Below are 19447 nucleotides of genomic sequence, written 5' to 3'. Positions count from 1 at the left end.
TTAAAGTATGCAGATAAGTCATTGTATGAAACAAAAACAGTATCTTCTTTTGTCAGTTCAAATCTGTAAGACTTGGGATGAGTGGGTCAGTGAGGGATGAATGTCCAACTAATCCTGCCATATTTTTAATATAGCACTTTCACTTTAGGATGAAAGCAAGTAAATTAAAACATACTGTTTCTAAAACAATGATTTTATTTAATGTTGCTCTCGTAATTGTTTGGTAATTAATTCTTTAAATGCCCTCCAGGAGTAATTTGGAGAATGAAAAAATTATAATGTGAATAATTAATTACATTTTTGTTTCAGATCTGTACTTTGCATCATGCGAGCGGCCCTGCCACGAATTAGATTGGCCTATGATATGTCGATTCCGCCTCGTTTTGGAGAGTCATCAATCGATGGGAGGGTAGGTGTTGGAATAATTTCAATACATTTTTATATTTTTGTTTTCAAATTTACATTAGCAATAATGTATTCCTCCACCCCCTCTATTACATTGACTATATTAGATTCAACTCCATTTGCAGGTGGTGTGGAAGCTGTCCACAAAACATAACAGACTGCTTTAGACATGGTTGCATTTTGGCGGATGGATCTGCCCAAAAAGTTCTCACAGCAAATAAACAACTACCAGGACCTTCAATTCAGGTCATACAATACTCATACACATTAGAGAAAATAAGAACGAAGTTTCAAAATAAAATATTTCAATTATATTTCGATATTCAACTGATTTACTAATATTTATATAACTGTGCCAACGTTTTTCTGAGAATATCTAACTGAAATATCGATATTTTATTAGTAATAGACTTTAGAATTTTAAGGAAAGTTTGGCAACAAAATAGTTAAATTTTACTGCTTTATTTTATATCGTTACTGACACTTGATATGGATGTTACAATAATATCGAATATTTCTGATAGATATCGATATCAAATTTTGGTAACGATATTCCAAGAATTTTTTATTCGAAATATCCATAATTAATTAATGAAAATGTTTCATATTTTAATAAGAAGAAGATAGTTGACCGTAGGAAGTAGATTGTAGGAGGATAGTCCGGGTGGCGGACAATAAAGGTGTCAAAATATTAGAAGAAAACTATTTATTGTTAACCAACGTTTCATTCCATCTGGGGACAACTCATTTTGTCATCTTTGTTTTAATTTTTCAGCTAGTCTAAAAGTGGGAGGTAATGTTCGTTAACAATAAATAGTTTTCTTCTACTATTTTGATACCTTCATTGACCAACACCCGGATTACCATCCTACAATTGAATATTTTAAGAATAATTTGACTGTAAAATGGTCAAATTTTACAGCAATATACCATATCGATATCCCCAACATCAAAACATTTCCATATTTGAAAAAAAATATTTTCCTTACAACCCAATATTTCTGATTATTATCAATATCAAAGTATATTACAACAATATTTAATCGAAATATCGATATTTCCTTTTAAAAAATTTTGTTATTTTAATGAAAATTTTGAAATAAAATATTTAAAGCATATTTCGATATTCTATATCGATATCTATATTTGACCTTCATTAGAATATCGATGCCAAACTTTTGCAACGATGTTCTAAGAATGTTAATTGGAAATAACGTTATTTCATTAGCGAAACATTTTTAAGTTTTAAGGAAGGTTTAACAATAAAATTTTATTGTTTTATTCCATATCGTTATCAATGCCTCCATTAAAAATATATAGTAAATAGTAACAAAATAATTATACAATTGAAACTGAAATGAAAAATAAGAGTAGATAAATATTGTTAAGTTTTATCATTAATTTCCTTTTATGAGCTTCTCTGATACTTCATCAAAGAAAGAGGGGAATTGACCTGATTTCAAAATAGGATGGTTAAGGTTGCCAAATTGGAAGCACAGATTAAGAAGAATTATGGCTCTTGTTAGGATATTAGGTGGTTCATATCTAATTAAAAATACTATGTTCTCGAACCATTTTCTGCTGTTAATTGATAAAGATTAAAGTATGCAGATAAGTCATTGTATGAAACAAAAACAGTATCTTCTTTTGTCAGTTCAAATCTGTAAGACTTGGGATGAGTGGGTCAGTGAGGAATGAATGTCCAACTAATCCTGCCATATTTTTAAGAAGTACATACCACATTTGGACTTTTTATTTTGGCCTAAAAACGAACGAAAGTGATTTGTAATAAAAAAATAACTCCATTACCTGTTCAAAATTGTTGCACCTACAAAGAGGCTTGAAGTTTTCCCACTCGATCTCAAATTTGATAAAAGCTGGTCTCAAAATATAATTTATGCTTTTAAACTGACAGGTTAAAATTAACAGCTCAGACCACTTGGGAGAGCGAAATCCAACAGAAGTTCAACTACCCCTCAAAGTCTGTGTGTCTAACCCTCTGCTAAAGATTAAAGCCCCCTATTCATCACACTTTAACTTAACGTTAAATCTAAACCATCATCGTCCCATTTATACCACCAAGCCTGTTGTACTCTTTGATGTATTACTGAGAACATTTAAGAACTACTAGACTTAATATTTTGTTTAATGATAAATTTTAATATTTCTTTTAGGTTTGTGAGAATGACATATTAGTAGTCGATGTTGTGAACCGGCTGCCTGGACAAGGCGTAGCAATACACTGGAGAGGACAGTCCCAGAAGGAAAGCCCCTATATGGATGGTGTTCCGATGATAACCCAATGCCCTATTTCCAGCTATACAACCTTCCAGTATAAATTTAGGGCTTCTCATGCTGGAACACATCTTTGGCACGCTCATACAGGTGATACTGACATTTTGAAAACTAATAAGCTGATAGAAATAGATGGACTGGTAATATGAATATGTGCTTTGTTTTCTCCAAAATAATCATATAAAGATGGTCAGGGACATGGTTTTGATTGGTCATTTTACTTATTAATTTCAAACTTAGTTGGTGAGTCTCATATATTTAATATTTTGTCTTCCTTTTTCACTCTTTCCTTATTCTTTCTTTCTTACCAACCTAACTCGCTCTTTTTTACTTCCATTGTCATAATTTTAATATTATTATACTCTCATCCTGCTTTTATCTTCTTATAATACTCACATTACACATTTTCTTCCAATACGTATGTACCTATAATATCAGTTATTTTCTTGTATTGGAATTATTTAAAAAATTAATAAAACAATCATTAATGGTTTTCTATGGTAAATAGAGCAAAATCCATTCAAAACAATAAAATGTTTTCTTCTTTTATTTGGTATTTATGTTAAAAATTCCTTCCACTTAATGTCTTTATTTCATATTTTTCATCAATACTTCTAGATTTTTTACCCATCTCCAAGATGAACAATTTTCTATTTCATACAGTTGAAATAATATCATTAACTTGTTACTCAGACTTCATCTCGCATTTTTCATATAGATTGCACTTACCACATATTTAACTTATAATGTTTTTCTTTTGGACATTAGAAGAGTTACTTCTTATTTCATTCAGTGTGTTAAAACCATGTGAAGCGACAGGAAGTTTGAGGAACAAGTTAATTGAATTATTAACATTGTATGAAATAGACATTAATATGATAGAACTATTCACAAAAATATCTAATACTTCGAAACTAGGAAAGAAAAGTTTGTTTTCTAGAGAATGGGCTATCATATATAATGCATACATGAAAATTATTATTTTGAGGCTCTAAAATGTACAGATCTATTTCAAATTTTACCCAACTGCAATACTCTCTTTATCTAGGTAAAGAAAATTCATAATTTTCTACTGCGTGTAAAAAACTGTCAAATGTATTCTTTTCGCTATGTGTAAATTAAGTTTTCTTTTTTTCATATCTTTTTTCCTGTTTTGTTTTTTTTTTCTAAAGATTAATGTTAAATATAAAATTTTAAAATGGCAAATGTAGAAGACTTTAGGCAAGTTTATTAAAAATTATTTGAAATGTTTTGGCCCTACAGTCTAAAGAAAACCTATTGTTAAGTTATTGGGCACAGGTAGCCCAAATCCCAAATTTGTACTCAGGCACAGGAGGCCAAAATCCTTCTCTAAACAAAAAAAGAAGAAAAGTGCACATAACAAATTTGTCCCAATAACAATGGTCCCCTTACCTAGAAGATAAGGAAAGTAATAAGATTTTTTAATATAGATTTATGAACAGCTGTTCAATGAAAATTGCTCTTTTAAAATTTTAATTAAATGAAACTAGAGGGTATTCCCAGTCTACTTAATGACAGACCAACCCCTCATCTTGCAATGTTCATTTAATTGTACTGCTCATGTCTCAAATTGTATAACTGTAATTTACATGTATTCTGTAGTTCAAATTGTATTATGTTTTTCAATATAGTATAAGCAGGAAAAAAGGTCCCATTTTTATTATTTATAAAATAAAATACTACACAGTGATCACTGAAATGTTTTTATACAATAGAGAGATGAATGAATGAACAAAAAACGAATGAAGTTTTTGGATGTTAATTCTTGAAATATAACAATGAATTTTTAACTCTTCTAAGAAACTCAATTTGTTAAAACAATTAAACATGCTTAGTTCATTATTAAGGGTAATGTCTATTCTATTGGACTGACTTTAAAATATAATTCTGTATTGAATGTTCCTGAATGTTAACCTGTCTAAAGTTCTTAAAGTTGGGCTTTAAAATTAAATTTTTTTATAAATAAACTCAACAACCTAGTTTTTGATTAGTTGTGTAATTTTAAAGTTATTGTGAAGAAGATGGTCTGATTGGAAGGTCTAAAGAGACCAAAAATAGTTAACAATTATTTATTTGGCAATATTTCACCCTACTTTGTAGATCTTCATCAAGGCTAAAAAGATTTTAAAAAACAAATAAAAATATTTTGACATAGTAAGATAATAAGATACAAAAAGATAATTTAAGGTTTATTTTATTTTATTTGTTTATTTTATATTATTACTATTTTATTTCTTCTTTTCTTTCATTTGTATATAATTTCAACCTTACCTTAATTTACCTTTTTCTATCTCATTATCAGATGAGTGGGGCAAATAAATATTTTCTAATTATTTTTGTTCTCTTTTGACCGCACCCCAGATCACTTCTTCATAATTTGAAATTATACGGCCAATTATTTGTATATATAAAACTTATTATGTGTATGTAATAATGATTATTTTTATTACATTCAAAAATCATTTTAATGATAATTAAGTTTTATAAATATTAAATAATTCACAGTTCATTTAAGAAATAATTTATTTGAAACTTAATTTTTATTTTTTATTATTATAACTTAAAACCAGATATTTTACAAGAAAAATTATTAATTATATTAAATTAATTTTACTAATCTAATTTTTAGAATTATTGATTTGGACTTCCAAAATATTTGTTTAGTTTTTGTTTATCTTGTAACAAATTTATTGTTTGCTAGTTAAAATAAACCCAGTTTAAAAATGATTAAATTATTTTACAAAATATTCTGGGAAAACAATTATAAAAATGTGTATTCTCAGGTTTGACAGATAAAAGTCAAAAGAAAACTGTTTTAAAAAAGTTGGAAATATAAAAATTAAGGTGAAGTTGAAATTCTTTTGAAATAAAAATTTATAATTAATTTCCGTACCCAGTAGAATGTTATTATGTTCATATTCTTATAATAGTAAGCTAAAAACTGATATTTTATGAGATATCTTGGGTCTCAATAAGTTCTATTTCTTACCTGTACAATATTTTGTTTCTAGGTAATGAAGTCCTTGATAATTTATTTGGAGCGTTGATTGTTAGAAAAGCAGACAGGATGGAAGAATCTAAAAAATACTATGATAAAGACGACAAACATCATACGCTTGTTTTTAGTGAATGGGGCTCCAGCATTCTAGTGAATGGTGTTTCATCGCCACGAGTGAGATATAAATACCAATTTATTTGCACTTGTAACTCTTAGACAAAAGCAGAAAGTTATTATGTAAACATTGAGAATTTGAACAACAAAAAGTAACCTATAAACTGTGATAAATCATTTGAAAATGTACTTAATGCTTGCCGACTTTTAGAAAAGATATTTTTTTTATTGATAATTACTTTATTTATTGATAAGTATTACAATCTGCCACAAACTTGGGTAATGAGTAATTGTGGTAATTGAACACATTCATACCAAATAAAAATAATAATAAGTAAAATAATATAAGTAAAATAATATAAGTAAATTAATATAAAAAAAAGAAATAAAATAAAAAAATAGAATACAAATAAATTAATAAAATCTCTATAAGTATATAATCAGAAAAATAAATAAATAAAATAAACATAATCAAACAAAGTAAAATAAATTATATACAATATTTACAATCTTGATCTTAGGATCCCCGAGCCCACTCTACCCTCCACTTATGAGTAGTGTACATAGCAGGAGTAGAACAGGGCCATTCGAGATCCTTGCATAGCCCTCTCACAGCATCAATAGTAATGAGCCAGTGAAGGCTGAGTTAGTACGCTAAAGCCACAATCACTCTACATAAACAGAGCATCTGTCCATTGCCAGAACTCCAATGGTCGATTTTATTTCATAAAAAGTCTTTTGGCCACTACCATTTCAACCTTCGAGTTAGATTTTAAGGGTGGGTGGAACTGAATAAGGATTAACCCATAGGATTAGTATGATTAGAAAGGTTTGTATGGAATTTTTAGAATTTGGTTGGTATGAGGTCAAGGACAAAAGGGATATGAAGGTCATGATGTAGTTTAGACAAGAGAGAAGAGAGAAATGCTTTATTTGGCAAAGCGCCCAAATACACTGGGTTGCTATAGCACACAGCGTATCCATCAATCCAGGACTGGACCTTTTTATATATTTGTTTTTATATACATTTGTTTTTCTCCTGCTCGCACTAAGCCAAATTACAATTTATCTATTCGTTCAATATACTATTCTCCCCATTTCATTCTTTCATGTCTTTCCTCTCCAGTGATCTGCAACACACGTTTGATCAATTATGTAAATAAACAGAAATTATCAATGAATAGTAATGTATAAACAAATCAGAAAAAAAAAATAATCACAGTAGTAGAACATTTTAAAAACAAAAAAAAATTAAATTAAAAAAACTAATACATAAATTTAAAAAATGAATTAAAATAAATGAATTAAAATAAATGAATAAATAAGTTTAAATTCTATTAAAATGCAAGCTGAAAAAAATGTAAAATTATTTAACAGTAACCTCTTTTCTACCATTCTATATATTAAACAAAATTAGTAATTGCTTAATCCATTAATCCATAAATTCTTTAATAATAATGAAAAATCTATTCTTCAATTACATTATGGTATGAATAATTTATCATTATTCTATTAGTATATAGAAAATTTATTTTATATTCATTTATAGTGTGTGAAAATTACACTCTTCTTTTTTATTAGTTTAATTTTAAAACATATATCTCTCATCACCAACATTTCGGGGTTTTACCTCATCTTTAGTATCTCACCACTATGTAGTTTAGTTTGGTGAATCTTTTACATTTATACACAACAATTTATTACAATTTTACTAAATTATAAATTAAATATCATAGAATAAATTTGCATGTACTTCACAGGAATTTGTCATATTGGTATAATCAGATACATGTTTTTAAATAAAACTAATAAAAAAAAATATTGTAGTTTTAATATCCAATTAAGGGATGGAGTAACTAATATATCCAGCTAATAATTAAGTAATATTCTATGAATCTTTTCTATTTTCAGGATGATTTGGCTTCGACATTGGTCCTTGATGAAGGTTTCAGGTACAGAATCAGAATAGCTCATGCGGGTGGAGCCAGAGGGTGCCCATTTTATTTCAGGATTGAAAACCATACGATGTTAGTTGTTGTAATTGATGGAGCAGACATTCAGCCAATTCGGACTTCTGTTATAAAAATCGCACAAGGTAAATAAATTTATATAAAATGAATTTACATACATTAGTACAAGTTGCTATTAATTTAGTTTTAGTGCTATTAGTAGTTAAGTGTACTGATTGTCTAGAAGACCCACTCTGAGATTAGGAGCCTGCATTTTTAATTGGAAAATAAATAAAAACAATCAAATTTATTTTATTTAAGAATTATCTGAATTATTTTATTTATTTAAATAATTTGAGAATATTGCAGAATATAGTTACTTAATACCTCCTAAGGAGGAGAATTCTCTGAGTGGGGTATTTCATATTGAAGTCTTCCAATTTCTGCTTAGTCAACTCTCTGGACTATTAAACACCGTTGAGAGATGCTACTTGTAAGATGTTTGCTTTTAGTGGATCAGAAGATTCTATTGTAATATTTATTGATTCTAATAATACATTTAGAAATATTACAACATATAATATGATTAGGGATAGGATTTTTATGTTTTCACATATTTTCACCTGACCATGATATCTTTGATTCCTTACTAACTAAAGATGTTTCAAGACATTTCTGGCCAAAAGAAGCCATTTTTATTTCACATACTTTTTTTAATATTTGGCCTTTTTTACATATTTTGTTGTAAATCACATATTTTCTGAAATATTTGTTATTTTTTACATATTTTTAGATATTTTGTCCTGAATCACGTATGTCCTTAAATTATTTGTTCAATTGTAAATATATTTTTCTCAGCAACTATGTAAAATTCAAGAGAACGCAAGAAACCTAAAGGTGAAATTTATCATTTATCATAAATAGTGCGTAAAAATTCTATATCTTCATCTTTGAACACAAATTAAAAGCAGTGGCAATAATAAATTTTCACACAGAATTACATCGAGAATTTCTCAGAATCAATTAAAAAGAGCAAGGGTCTTATTCCTGTGGCATTTTCCTAGAATTTGTTTGTTTACTCCTCAATCCATTCCTCTGTTTCCCCCCTTCCCATGGTCCTTTCTCATCTTAGTCTTGTTTCACTCCCCTAGTTTAATTACAATTACTAATTAGTGTCTTGTTATTGAACAGCTATGTTTTCTCTAATTACATTTTTTTGTACATATTTTAACATAATTTCTTTAAAATATTATAAATTAATTAATAATTTATATTGTTGAATAATACATAATTTATAAATACATATTATTTATATATTTTTTTAATATTTGACAATTTATTAGCACATATTTATGTACATATTTCGGATTTTTTAGCACATAAAAATCCTATCCCTAAACATGATCATTAATTTGTACAAAGTATTTACAAGAAACATACATTTCAATATATGATGTTTGCCTAATGACTGTAGTAGTTCTCATTGTGGCAGCTAGATAGCATTGCGTCAATATGTAAAGATCCATCAGTAACTTGAGTGGTTACCAACAGATAAAGAAATGTAGTTAGAAAGTTTTAGAATTTAGGTTGCAATATACATATAAACATTACAACACACATTTATTTTTATTTCTATTAACTTTTTCAGGAGAGAGAATGGATTTTATTTTGGAGGCATCGAATGAACCCCAAACTTATCTGGCACTGGTTGAATCGAACTGTACTGAATCCTTTGGTTTGGCTAAAATTAGATATAATAGTACTTTAAATGTACCTGGTTCTAAAAATGTACCTCAGTATATCCCACAAACTGAATCTTTTCCAATAAACAGGGTATGACAGCCATGTTAGTGCCTTGCAATAATTTTATTTGTAAACTTAAAACGTTACTGTTAAAAAATAAAAATAAAAATATTTTCAGCTGGTGAGTACAGTCCACAGTGAAGAGTGTGATCAAGATGGCACTGTATGCCTCTTCAATATGAAATCACTGAAAAAGATTCCTGCAGCTCTCTCTCAAAAGAAGGTTGACATCAGATTGTATCTTCCTTTTGATTATGTACTTTTAGCTGCTGGAATATCTGGAATTAGTGAGTGTTTTATTTATAGCTGTTGATATTTAATTTATTTTGTCATCTACTTATCAATAAGTATATAAATATGAGATGCTCTGTTTCAAAAGTGGTATATGATAGCCAAAATCTTCAATTTCGGTATACAAAAAAAACAAGAAAATTCATTTGATAGTGATTAAATTGAGATACTGATATATTAAACAATCACTAAATTTAATACAGCAGCATGGGAATCGAACCAATATACCATGTAAAAGAAAAGGGGGAGGGATATAAAACTACTTTCATACCAGAATTTTTCATACTTATAACAGTACATCTATTAATTTAAATTATTCACTGGTGTAACAGAAGCAAAGAAATGAAGTTATAAATGCTTGCAAAAAATTTATGAGCTGTTAATTGTTAACCATAGATTGATATGAGGATTGATGTTCAGGGGTGCAGTCATTAAATTGCCTACGATTCCTAATATAATAAGCAGGCTTAGTCTTATAGAAGGGCAAAATAGGGTACTGATTTCAGAAGTTTTGAATGCAAATTATGAAAGTGTATTGAATGTTCAGTGAAAAGGGCCTTATCTGCCAAATAATTTATTGAAAACATTTAATTTAAAAGAAAAAGTGTGTGTGTAAAAATGATTCAATTTTTTCCTAGTCTGTAGTTATGTGTAATTCCAACTCATACAGTTACTACCGAACTATCAAAGTTTCCGTATAACCTCTATACATTCGGTAGTTAGATAACATTTTTTTTAAATGAAAATTTATATTGGCAAAATAATGAGAACTCAACATTTTATGAATTTATTTTGGCAAATACTATTCCTACAAAGATAACCATTGTAAACTACAATTTCTTCAATTTGAGCACTAATAGAAATATGTACAAATGATAGCTCCTTAAATAGAATTGTTCAAAAATTAATACTTTTTCCAAATAAAGAGAAATTAATATTTTATGAATTTATTTTGGCAAATGAGACCTTACCTCCAACTATCTCTTTATATTTCATTATATCTCAACTAAATCTCCACTATACTAGACAAATTAATAGTTAATAATAATAATTAATTAATATTAATGTTACATTAATAGTTATTGCTAAGAGCTATTATTGAAAATATTTGTTTCTTGTCTTACAGGAGAGCTTAAACCAAGACTAAACAACATAACATTCATGTTCCCTCCATCACCAATTTTAAGCCAGGGTATACCAGAAGGTAGCGAAGGAACCGTTTGCAGTCAAAGAAATTCCAAAGAATGTTCGGAATCCTCACCAATCTGTGAATGTACTCACGTCATAAACATTCCGTTACATTCTACGGTAGAAATCATTCTTATAAATCAAGGTGAGTGAATAGCACTTTTTAAATAATCAATTAGTATTTGGACTTTTGCTATTGGTATATAAGCCCAGGTAATCCAAGATTTTTTTATATTTATTTAAATTACAATCAAGCTCATTATGAGATTATTAGTGATTTATATCTAAAGAAGGCTAATTATTTACAGATACAAATATACACAATATTATTTTAATATGACAACTTAGCTTCATATTATCACTATTCGGCCTAAAACATTCATATTATGACATCAGCTCATGGGGCTTCCGTTGTTTCAGTTTTCTTACTGGGGCGTTAATTTTGTGGAGATGGACTCAGCATTCATATGTCCTTGTAGTCACTCTTGATGTGACTGAGCAAATTTTTCCATGTCTTCTTATAAATACCTCAGTGAAAATCATAATTTTTTATGTAACAAAAATTGTAATCTAAACTGAAACAGAAGACAGCATAACATATTGGCTCCTACTCTTCCCTTACGCTTCTGTCATGCTACTGAAAGGCCAGCTTGCGCATTGATAATACCCCTAAGAACTTTATTTTGAAATACCTGAATAATTTATCTTTTGTAGTCCCTCTTGCATCTCCGCAGTAGGATTTCATAAGTTTATTAGGTTTTAGGATTTGTTTGTATAGAAGAAGCTAGTTATATACGAACAAGGAGCCAAAACATGACACATCAAGTTAAGCTGTAATTTTTTTTTTATGTTCTGTTATCATCAAAGCTGTCCAATGTTATTCTGAGATATATGGCCTGATTTGAATAGAAGATTACTTTGTTGTTCATTGCAGAAGGCAGATATTTTATTTTCTTGTCAGTGAAATCAACATATATCTACTTTGATTCATTCAGTTTTATCCTCCATTTTGATATCTATGTCTTTATATTGTCTATTGTTGTATATAATTTTCTGATTATTTCCTGGTTATTATTTCATAAGAACAGAACTGCTCATCATTGGTAAAAGTAGCCATGACGCCTTTTATACAACATAAAATTTTTATATCTATATCTGTGTAAAAGATTTTTTCTACATGATATTAATATAAACTATAATATTCAAAAGTTATACACATTCTCTTCTACTTTCAATAAAAGTTTAAGATAACCTATTCTTCCTCAACTTAGTTAATTTAGAATGTTATTTGTAAAATTATCAAATGCTATGATATGCAACTGGATTTCAGCAGCATATATTTAGGTATTAGTAAAATCACTTCATTTCTAAAGGTGCCTCTACACATTTGCCTAACAATTGAAAATTCACACATGTGCAAGTCGTGTGGATGGCTTATTTGGATTGGCTGGTACAAATTGACATGAATTTGTGGCCGACCCATTGAGTGTCGGTTTTTGGTAATAAATCAAATGGCACTTGTGCTATATACATATGTTTGAGTTCAGTTAGTATTATTTTATATAAATGTCTGTAATCTTTGAGTTTTAATAAATTGAAAAATTTCCCCAACTTTCAGATTTAATAATTTACCCTAGTTTAAGGTTGTATAATTACAACCCTTTTGACTTGATATTAATACATTGTTTCAAATCTTGTTAACTTTTGCAGTTTATATTTGACTTAATATAGCAAAAATATATATATTTATAAAGACATTGATAAGGTAATTAAATTAACTAGTTTCTCGGAAAAATTCTATTTATATAAGTTTTTATCATCTACAACCTACTTTGCTGATATTTACGTTTCATTTCATTTAGTCTATCTTTATTTTGTACTTTTTTATAATGAAAATTGTATAAATTGAATACAATAGCCGACAAAAGTAAAAAGAAAATACAAGCATATGGATTCAGACGTTTGTTGCTTCCTTTGTTTACCCAGCATTTGTACAAGTCTTTGGTTTTGCAGAGAGTGGCAAACGTATAGATTATGCTTGTGATTGGCAATATTCAGTGATCCTGCTATTTCTAATTATCTTCTATTTAAGAACGTAAAGAAAAAGCATTTATAACATTTTGAATTTTTTAATTGTGGCTTAAATATAATTAAGTATAACTAATAAGAGATTTTTTTTAAAGATATACAATGTATATTATAACTATTATTTTCAGATATACTTTCCGATATTAATGATCATGTCTTCCATCTACATGGGCAGAGGTTTTATATAACCTCTGTAGCTACCGATATTCCTCACCTTCCAGTATCAGAATTAAAGAAGCTCGATGAGAAAGGACTGTTACTTAAAAGAAATCTTATTGATCCTGTCATCAAGGATACAATTACGGTGCCCCGTTCAGGCGCAGTAGCACTGAGGTTCAAAGCTGATAATCCAGGTAATATATAATTATATATAATGATACCCCAAATATATACTAAAATTTTTAAAAAATATTTTTTTTAACTTTTTTCTTTCATTGATATTTAACAACAAAACAAATCCGTAAATATTAATTTTAACAGAACTTTTTCTATTACTATTTATAAAGATAAATTGATCCAAGAATAAAACAGTTAATCCTGAGTAAGTAAAAATTATATAAAATAAAGGAAAATCTGTATAAAAAGTCCTCATTCACCTTCTTTCTTCTTGCACCTAATTCTTCCATTATCATCCTGAGAACTTTACATTCAAATTTTTCTCAAGGATGCCATGTCTCACAACTACATCACTAAGGGTTTTATGGTTGGATTTTATAACAGCTTTTGTAATTTTCTCTTTGACCTAGAGATATGGATACTGAAAAGAAGGCTTTGTTCTCTCTGAAGATTCTTTGATTATTTCACTAAGCTGGTCTACATCCGATTTATTGGCAGCTAGTAACATTCTAGTACAAGAGCTGAGTGAAAAAAAAAATAGTTTTTTACCCCAATTAATATAATATATAATTATATTTTAGACCTCCAATGATTATCTTTAGTCTCTGATTTTGGACAGCAGAGGCTTTCCAAAAATTGGAGTTTACTGCAACTCCCCAGGTCATTATTCAATACTCCAGTATGAATCTGACATATCCAGTATAAAGAGATTTTAAAGTCTTATAATCTGTTCCCCAATTTGAGCCTGAAAAAGTGATTTATAATTAATAAATGTTAATCAATTTAATTTAACTAACTTCAACAATTGATCATTTTTCAGGTTATTGGTTGCTTCATGAGCAAAGTTCCTCGGAGTGGGCAAATGGTTTAGACGTTGTCCTGAGAGTTGGCGGAAAGACTGATCTCCCTCCCGTTCCTGACAATTTTCCTACATGTGGTTCTTGGGTGGGGCCACAATTCTTCTTAATATAAAATAGGCTTTGAATATAATTTAAGACGATTAAGTTATAAGTCAAAAGCTGAAATTGTGATAATAGTATAGTTGGTAATCTATGAGACAAAACAACTATACTTGACGAATTTAACATTTATTTAAATGATTGGGTCAAAGAAGTTATGTGTGTAATCACTCCGATGAAGTAAATCAAAATACAAAATATGTGATAAAACAAAAAAAAAAGTTAATACTATATTGTTTAAAAAAGTTATAAGTACACAGGCAATTAACAAAATGACACCTCACAAAGGAGAAATTATTCATTATTAAATGTTTAAACCGAACACACCAAAAATATTAATTAATTTATTTACTCAAGTATCTATAACTGATAGATATAAATAATTCACCATCTCATTCTACCATCAATTGGATTTAATATAGTTTTCACGTAATGCCATGTTTTATATTATCCATTTGAACCAGTGAGAATGAAAAAATTGTAAAGTTTTTTAACATGAAAAAAGTTTAAGGTACAATCAAATATTTTTCAATTACAATGAAAAAAGTTTTTAAATAACTTGAACCATTTTTTTTTTTTTTATTTGTAACCAAGACAAGATGTTAAGAAAAAAAAGAAAGTTACCTCTAATTTGAAAAACTATGTTTTTTATTGAATTTATCAGCGCATAGTACTTGTTAACAATACTTAGTATTATATATAACAGGCTAATGGGTACAATATACTTATTGTTAAGTTTGTTATGTATTATTCAAGATGGAATTGGTAGAAATTTATTTTTCTACTATTGATCAATAAGGCTTATTATAAATTTTAAAAATCAAACCAACAATTTATGTCCGATAAAGCATTCCTTTTGTATGATAATTTAATTAAAAATGTAAATACTTATAACTGTATATAAATGTATATATTTTTGTATAGCTATATATTTTTAAGAAGAGATAAGGGATTTTTCAAATTTTATATTTCATGTTATTTAATATATAAAATAAAAATTTTAAAATCAAAACAAAATTTACTTATCAATTTTACCTTATAAGCCTTAGAATAATTAGTAATTGTTGACTATTACATAATTCTTCATTAGATTTAGTCGGTAATTTATTTTCAAGTTTTATGATAGTTTGTATTATTCATACTAGCCCAAGCCCAAGAGGATAAAGAAGTCTATTATCTCACCCCAATTTTTTATTACTTTAATGAAAATTATGCATAATTACTGTTCACAATTGATGAATCTACTAAGTATAGGTAGGGAGAATATAAAATTGCAATAGTTTCAAAATGTTAGAAAAAAATAATATTTCATTTGGAGCTCCATGGGAGCTCCAACTACCGACAACACTAGAAATTCTAATAGCCCATCATTTAAAGTAGAGTAAATTTGCTGAAATATGTGCCCTAATAAAGCTGTTTACATTCAAAAGTTTCCGAGATAAGAATTTTTAAAAAGCAAGCTCAAATTAAAGCTAGTTTAGTGTACTATATTATGAGGAGATGGTTGGGAGGTGTGGTCAAAATAAAACAAATATTTATTTGTATTTTATTTTGACCGCACCCCCCAACCATCTTCTCGTATAAGTCATCCACAGTCAACTATTTCTCATGATGAGTACTATAAAGTAGTTTATATATATCTTTGTAGGAGTAGTAGTTTTTATTATAATTGCTAAAACAAATTGGTCTCATAATTGTTCCGAAAAAATTTTATTTTCATATGTAAATATCATAAAAACTATTATTCCTATGAAGATAAACATCATAAACTACTTTATAGCACATTAAAATAGCTTTAATTTGAGTGCTAATAGACATCTGTACATCTCACAGCTCCTGATGTATAGCCTTTCCACAATAAATTCACTAACTACTGATTTTTCAATGCATTTTTTAAGAAATAATGTTGCTTTTTAAAAAAAACTGTATCTCAGGAACTACTGAACGTAAATAGCTCCATTAGGGCTAATATTTTAGTAAATTTACTCTACTTTAAATGATGTTCTATTAGGTTTTCTAGATTTTTTGGTAGTTTCAAAGATATAGAGCTCCGAACAAAAACTTAATTTTTTTTTAAATTTTTAAATAGCCATTTTGTATTTCCCCTACATATACTTGGCAGACTCATCAATTTCGACTAGTAATTACACATATTTTTCATTAGAGTAATCAAAAATCGGAAAGAAATAACTGAATTTTTTCTCGTTTTGAGCTCTAGTACTGTATTTGCCAAAATTTTAATTTTTCTCTATTTAAATAAAATTTGGTTCATTGTACCTCAGGAACTAGTAGACTCACGAGATTTTTATTAGCACTCAGATTAAAGATGGAAGAATACACCATAAAGTAGATTATAGAAATACTGAATAAGCTTGCTTATGAGATAGTAAAGCCGGGAAATAAATACAAGAGATTTGGTTGGTGATTTATTGATAATTTCTTTAGAAGAACAATATTACAATATGACAACTAAAACTTTTTCCTTCTATATATTTTTTTATTTCTTTCGTCGATAACAATTTCTAAAAATTGTTTACATATCTATAATATAACTATAATTAATAAATCACACACCATAGCAATATGTCTCAATGCACCTAAAACACAATGCTTCTAACTATAATGTATTGATTAACACCCAAAACATCTTTCATTATAAACGTTATAACATAGTATACACTGAGTATTGTAATAGATTAATTGTAATCTATCAGGAAAGTGGAAAAAAAAAAGACAAAACACTCTGTGATTAGACATTTAAAGGAAAATAAATAAATGAGCGACAGAGCGTTAAGCTCAAGTCCATTACAATGTAATCAAGCGAAACGCAAACGCTCTTAAAAGAGTAAAACAAAATACATTTTTTTTTCTTTAAAAAAAAAAAAAAAAAGGCGAACAATTTTCTCATCATGCATTTTCAGAATATAATAAGAAATTTATTTTCTCAAAATAATTAGCCAAAAATGAAATATAATCATACATATCTATATTTATATAATATATAATATACAGAGAAACTAACACCAACCATATGTACTAATAAGGATTATAGAAAGGACAAACATAGAGAATGTAACAAAAAAATTCTTTTAATATTTCAGGGACCTAAATCTAAAAAGTGTATGTATTTTTTTTTTTTTCTGCGTTCCTACAGCATTGATAATGTTTATGTAAGCTTGATAAACTTTTTATTTGGTTATCTTAATAGATACATTTATATATATTTATAATATAATACAATATATAAAAAAAACGAAAACTTACATACACATTAACTGCTGCTTGCAATAAGAAAGAGTAATAGTGTTAACAAATACGTCCTAAAATCTAATAAAAAAACCTACGTTTTTTTTTCTCTTTTAATTAATTGTTTTTATCATAATACTTTTAAGCTGCACATTGCAACTTTTTAAATAAATTATACCTTAAAATGCGTCGCTAAAGAAGATGATGTTATAAGTGCATTTAGAGACTGCGATGAAATATATAAATAGCGACTATTTCGACAAACAAAATGCCGAAACATTACATATTTAAAAAAAAAATTAAATCGAGGCCCACTTGTAACACTCGGTTTAGTACTAATAAACTTTTTTAATCTATTTCTTTATAATAATTAATAAACATACCAGAATCTATAACACATTGAAACCATTCAATGCTATAAGTGGCCTGTATTTATGTTTTTCTTTTCATCAGTCACATTCATTTACAAAATATTACAAAAAAAAAAATAACTAAAACAAAATAACAATAATAATAATAATAATAAAAAAAATATGACCAGTAAGGATTAATTCACAGTAGGTGAGATATTGATGTCAGATCTCTCTGATTTTTATTGTATTATCATTCATTAATAACGTATTTAAATAAATTTTTTGTGTTAAATAAACATTTAAAACTAAAGGAATCTTTTTTTTTTTTTACAATATTAAAATAAAACCTATTTTTTACTTTCCATTGACATAAGGTGTTTCCTCTTTGAGATCAATGTACAGCCTGAAATAAAAAAAAAACAGGTCATTAAAACAACAATAATAGTATACAAATAAATATCTATTCTGACCTAACCATCTAAAATATTCGACTAGTAAAAAACTATACTCGAATTATGAAATAATAAATAATAAAGGCTTAGGGATCGATACTGCCCGTTCAAACACAAATTTACTAGATCAGTTTTGATTCAATCCTCTCACCTATGCTTCTGTCAGTCTACCCAACGTACTTTTACCTGTTGGTTATGAGTTTATTAAATTTTTAGCCAGAATCTCTGCTTATAACTCCCTGATGAACACCTGAAAATCAGGTCGAAACGTTGGCACAAATAAATAATTCTTTGTTTATTTGTGTTGTTTTTTTTTCAGACCACAACCAACAACCATCTTCTCCTCATATTTATCTACAGTTGACTATCTTCACCCCATTATAAAAATTTTAGAGATCTGTTTGTTACTAAGCCCTACTACCTTACAAGTCTATGATATTCGCTGCGATGGTACAACCTGACTGACTTATATTTACCAGGTACAGTTCCCTCAATTCAGCGTTAGCCTTCTAAATTCTCTGGTTAACTAAACATTTCCTTTTTTGATCCAAATATTTTACATAATACTTTATTTAAAAAAACCTTAAGGCACTGTTCTTTTCTTAGTGTAAGAGGCTAAGTTTAACATCCATAAAGAACAATAGTAAGGATAATAGTTTTATACTCAGATTTATGAATAGCAATATTTTATTTAGAAAAATTATTTACAAAATGTTAGAAGAAAAAAAAAAAACTGAATTTATAGAACCATCATATAACAACAGATTTGGGAAACGCAATTAAAACAAAATGATACCAAAATTATGAGAGATAGTTGACCGTGGATGATGAATGAGAAGATGGTTGGGGGTGCGGTCAATGAAAAACACAAATAAGTATGATTAACTTATTTTAATGTGCCAACATTTCGGCTAGAGTTTCTAGCCTTCTTCAGGGCTAAAAACAGAAC

At 27.9% G+C, this 19447-nt stretch overlaps 2 protein-coding genes across 9 annotated transcripts in view; one reads left to right on the top strand and one right to left on the bottom strand.

Moving 5' to 3' along the window:
- Positions 1 to 14937, top strand: part of LOC106684778 (uncharacterized) — a 102636-nt gene extending 87699 nt beyond the window's left edge. For both annotated transcript variants that reach the window (XM_067049370.1, XM_014427047.3), the window contains exons 2-11: positions 310 to 409; positions 531 to 651; positions 2580 to 2790; positions 5733 to 5893; positions 7745 to 7928; positions 9431 to 9615; positions 9704 to 9872; positions 11003 to 11209; positions 13281 to 13505; positions 14309 to 14937. In XM_067049370.1, the coding sequence (XP_066905471.1) occupies positions 310 to 409; positions 531 to 651; positions 2580 to 2790; positions 5733 to 5893; positions 7745 to 7928; positions 9431 to 9615; positions 9704 to 9872; positions 11003 to 11209; positions 13281 to 13505; positions 14309 to 14460 (1715 nt within the window). In that variant the 3' untranslated portion in view covers positions 14461 to 14937. The remainder of the gene's footprint in view (positions 1 to 309; positions 410 to 530; positions 652 to 2579; positions 2791 to 5732; positions 5894 to 7744; positions 7929 to 9430; positions 9616 to 9703; positions 9873 to 11002; positions 11210 to 13280; positions 13506 to 14308) is intronic.
- Positions 14938 to 17325: 2388 nt separating this feature from the next.
- The window catches only part of stau (double-stranded RNA-binding protein Staufen), a 38835-nt gene continuing 36713 nt past the window's right edge, over positions 17326 to 19447 (bottom strand). For all 7 annotated transcript variants that reach the window (XM_067049368.1, XM_067049369.1, XM_067049366.1 and 4 more), the window contains one exon: positions 17326 to 18449. In XM_067049368.1, coding sequence (XP_066905469.1) covers positions 18401 to 18449 — 49 coding nt within the window. In that variant the 3' untranslated portion in view covers positions 17326 to 18400. The remainder of the gene's footprint in view (positions 18450 to 19447) is intronic.

This window comes from Halyomorpha halys, unplaced genomic scaffold, assembly GCF_000696795.3.
Source record: "Halyomorpha halys isolate HHAL.00 unplaced genomic scaffold, Hhal_1.1 Scaffold614.1, whole genome shotgun sequence".
Classification (NCBI taxonomy): domain Eukaryota; kingdom Metazoa; phylum Arthropoda; class Insecta; order Hemiptera; family Pentatomidae; genus Halyomorpha; species Halyomorpha halys.
This window is presented reverse-complemented; position numbering and strand designations above follow the sequence as displayed.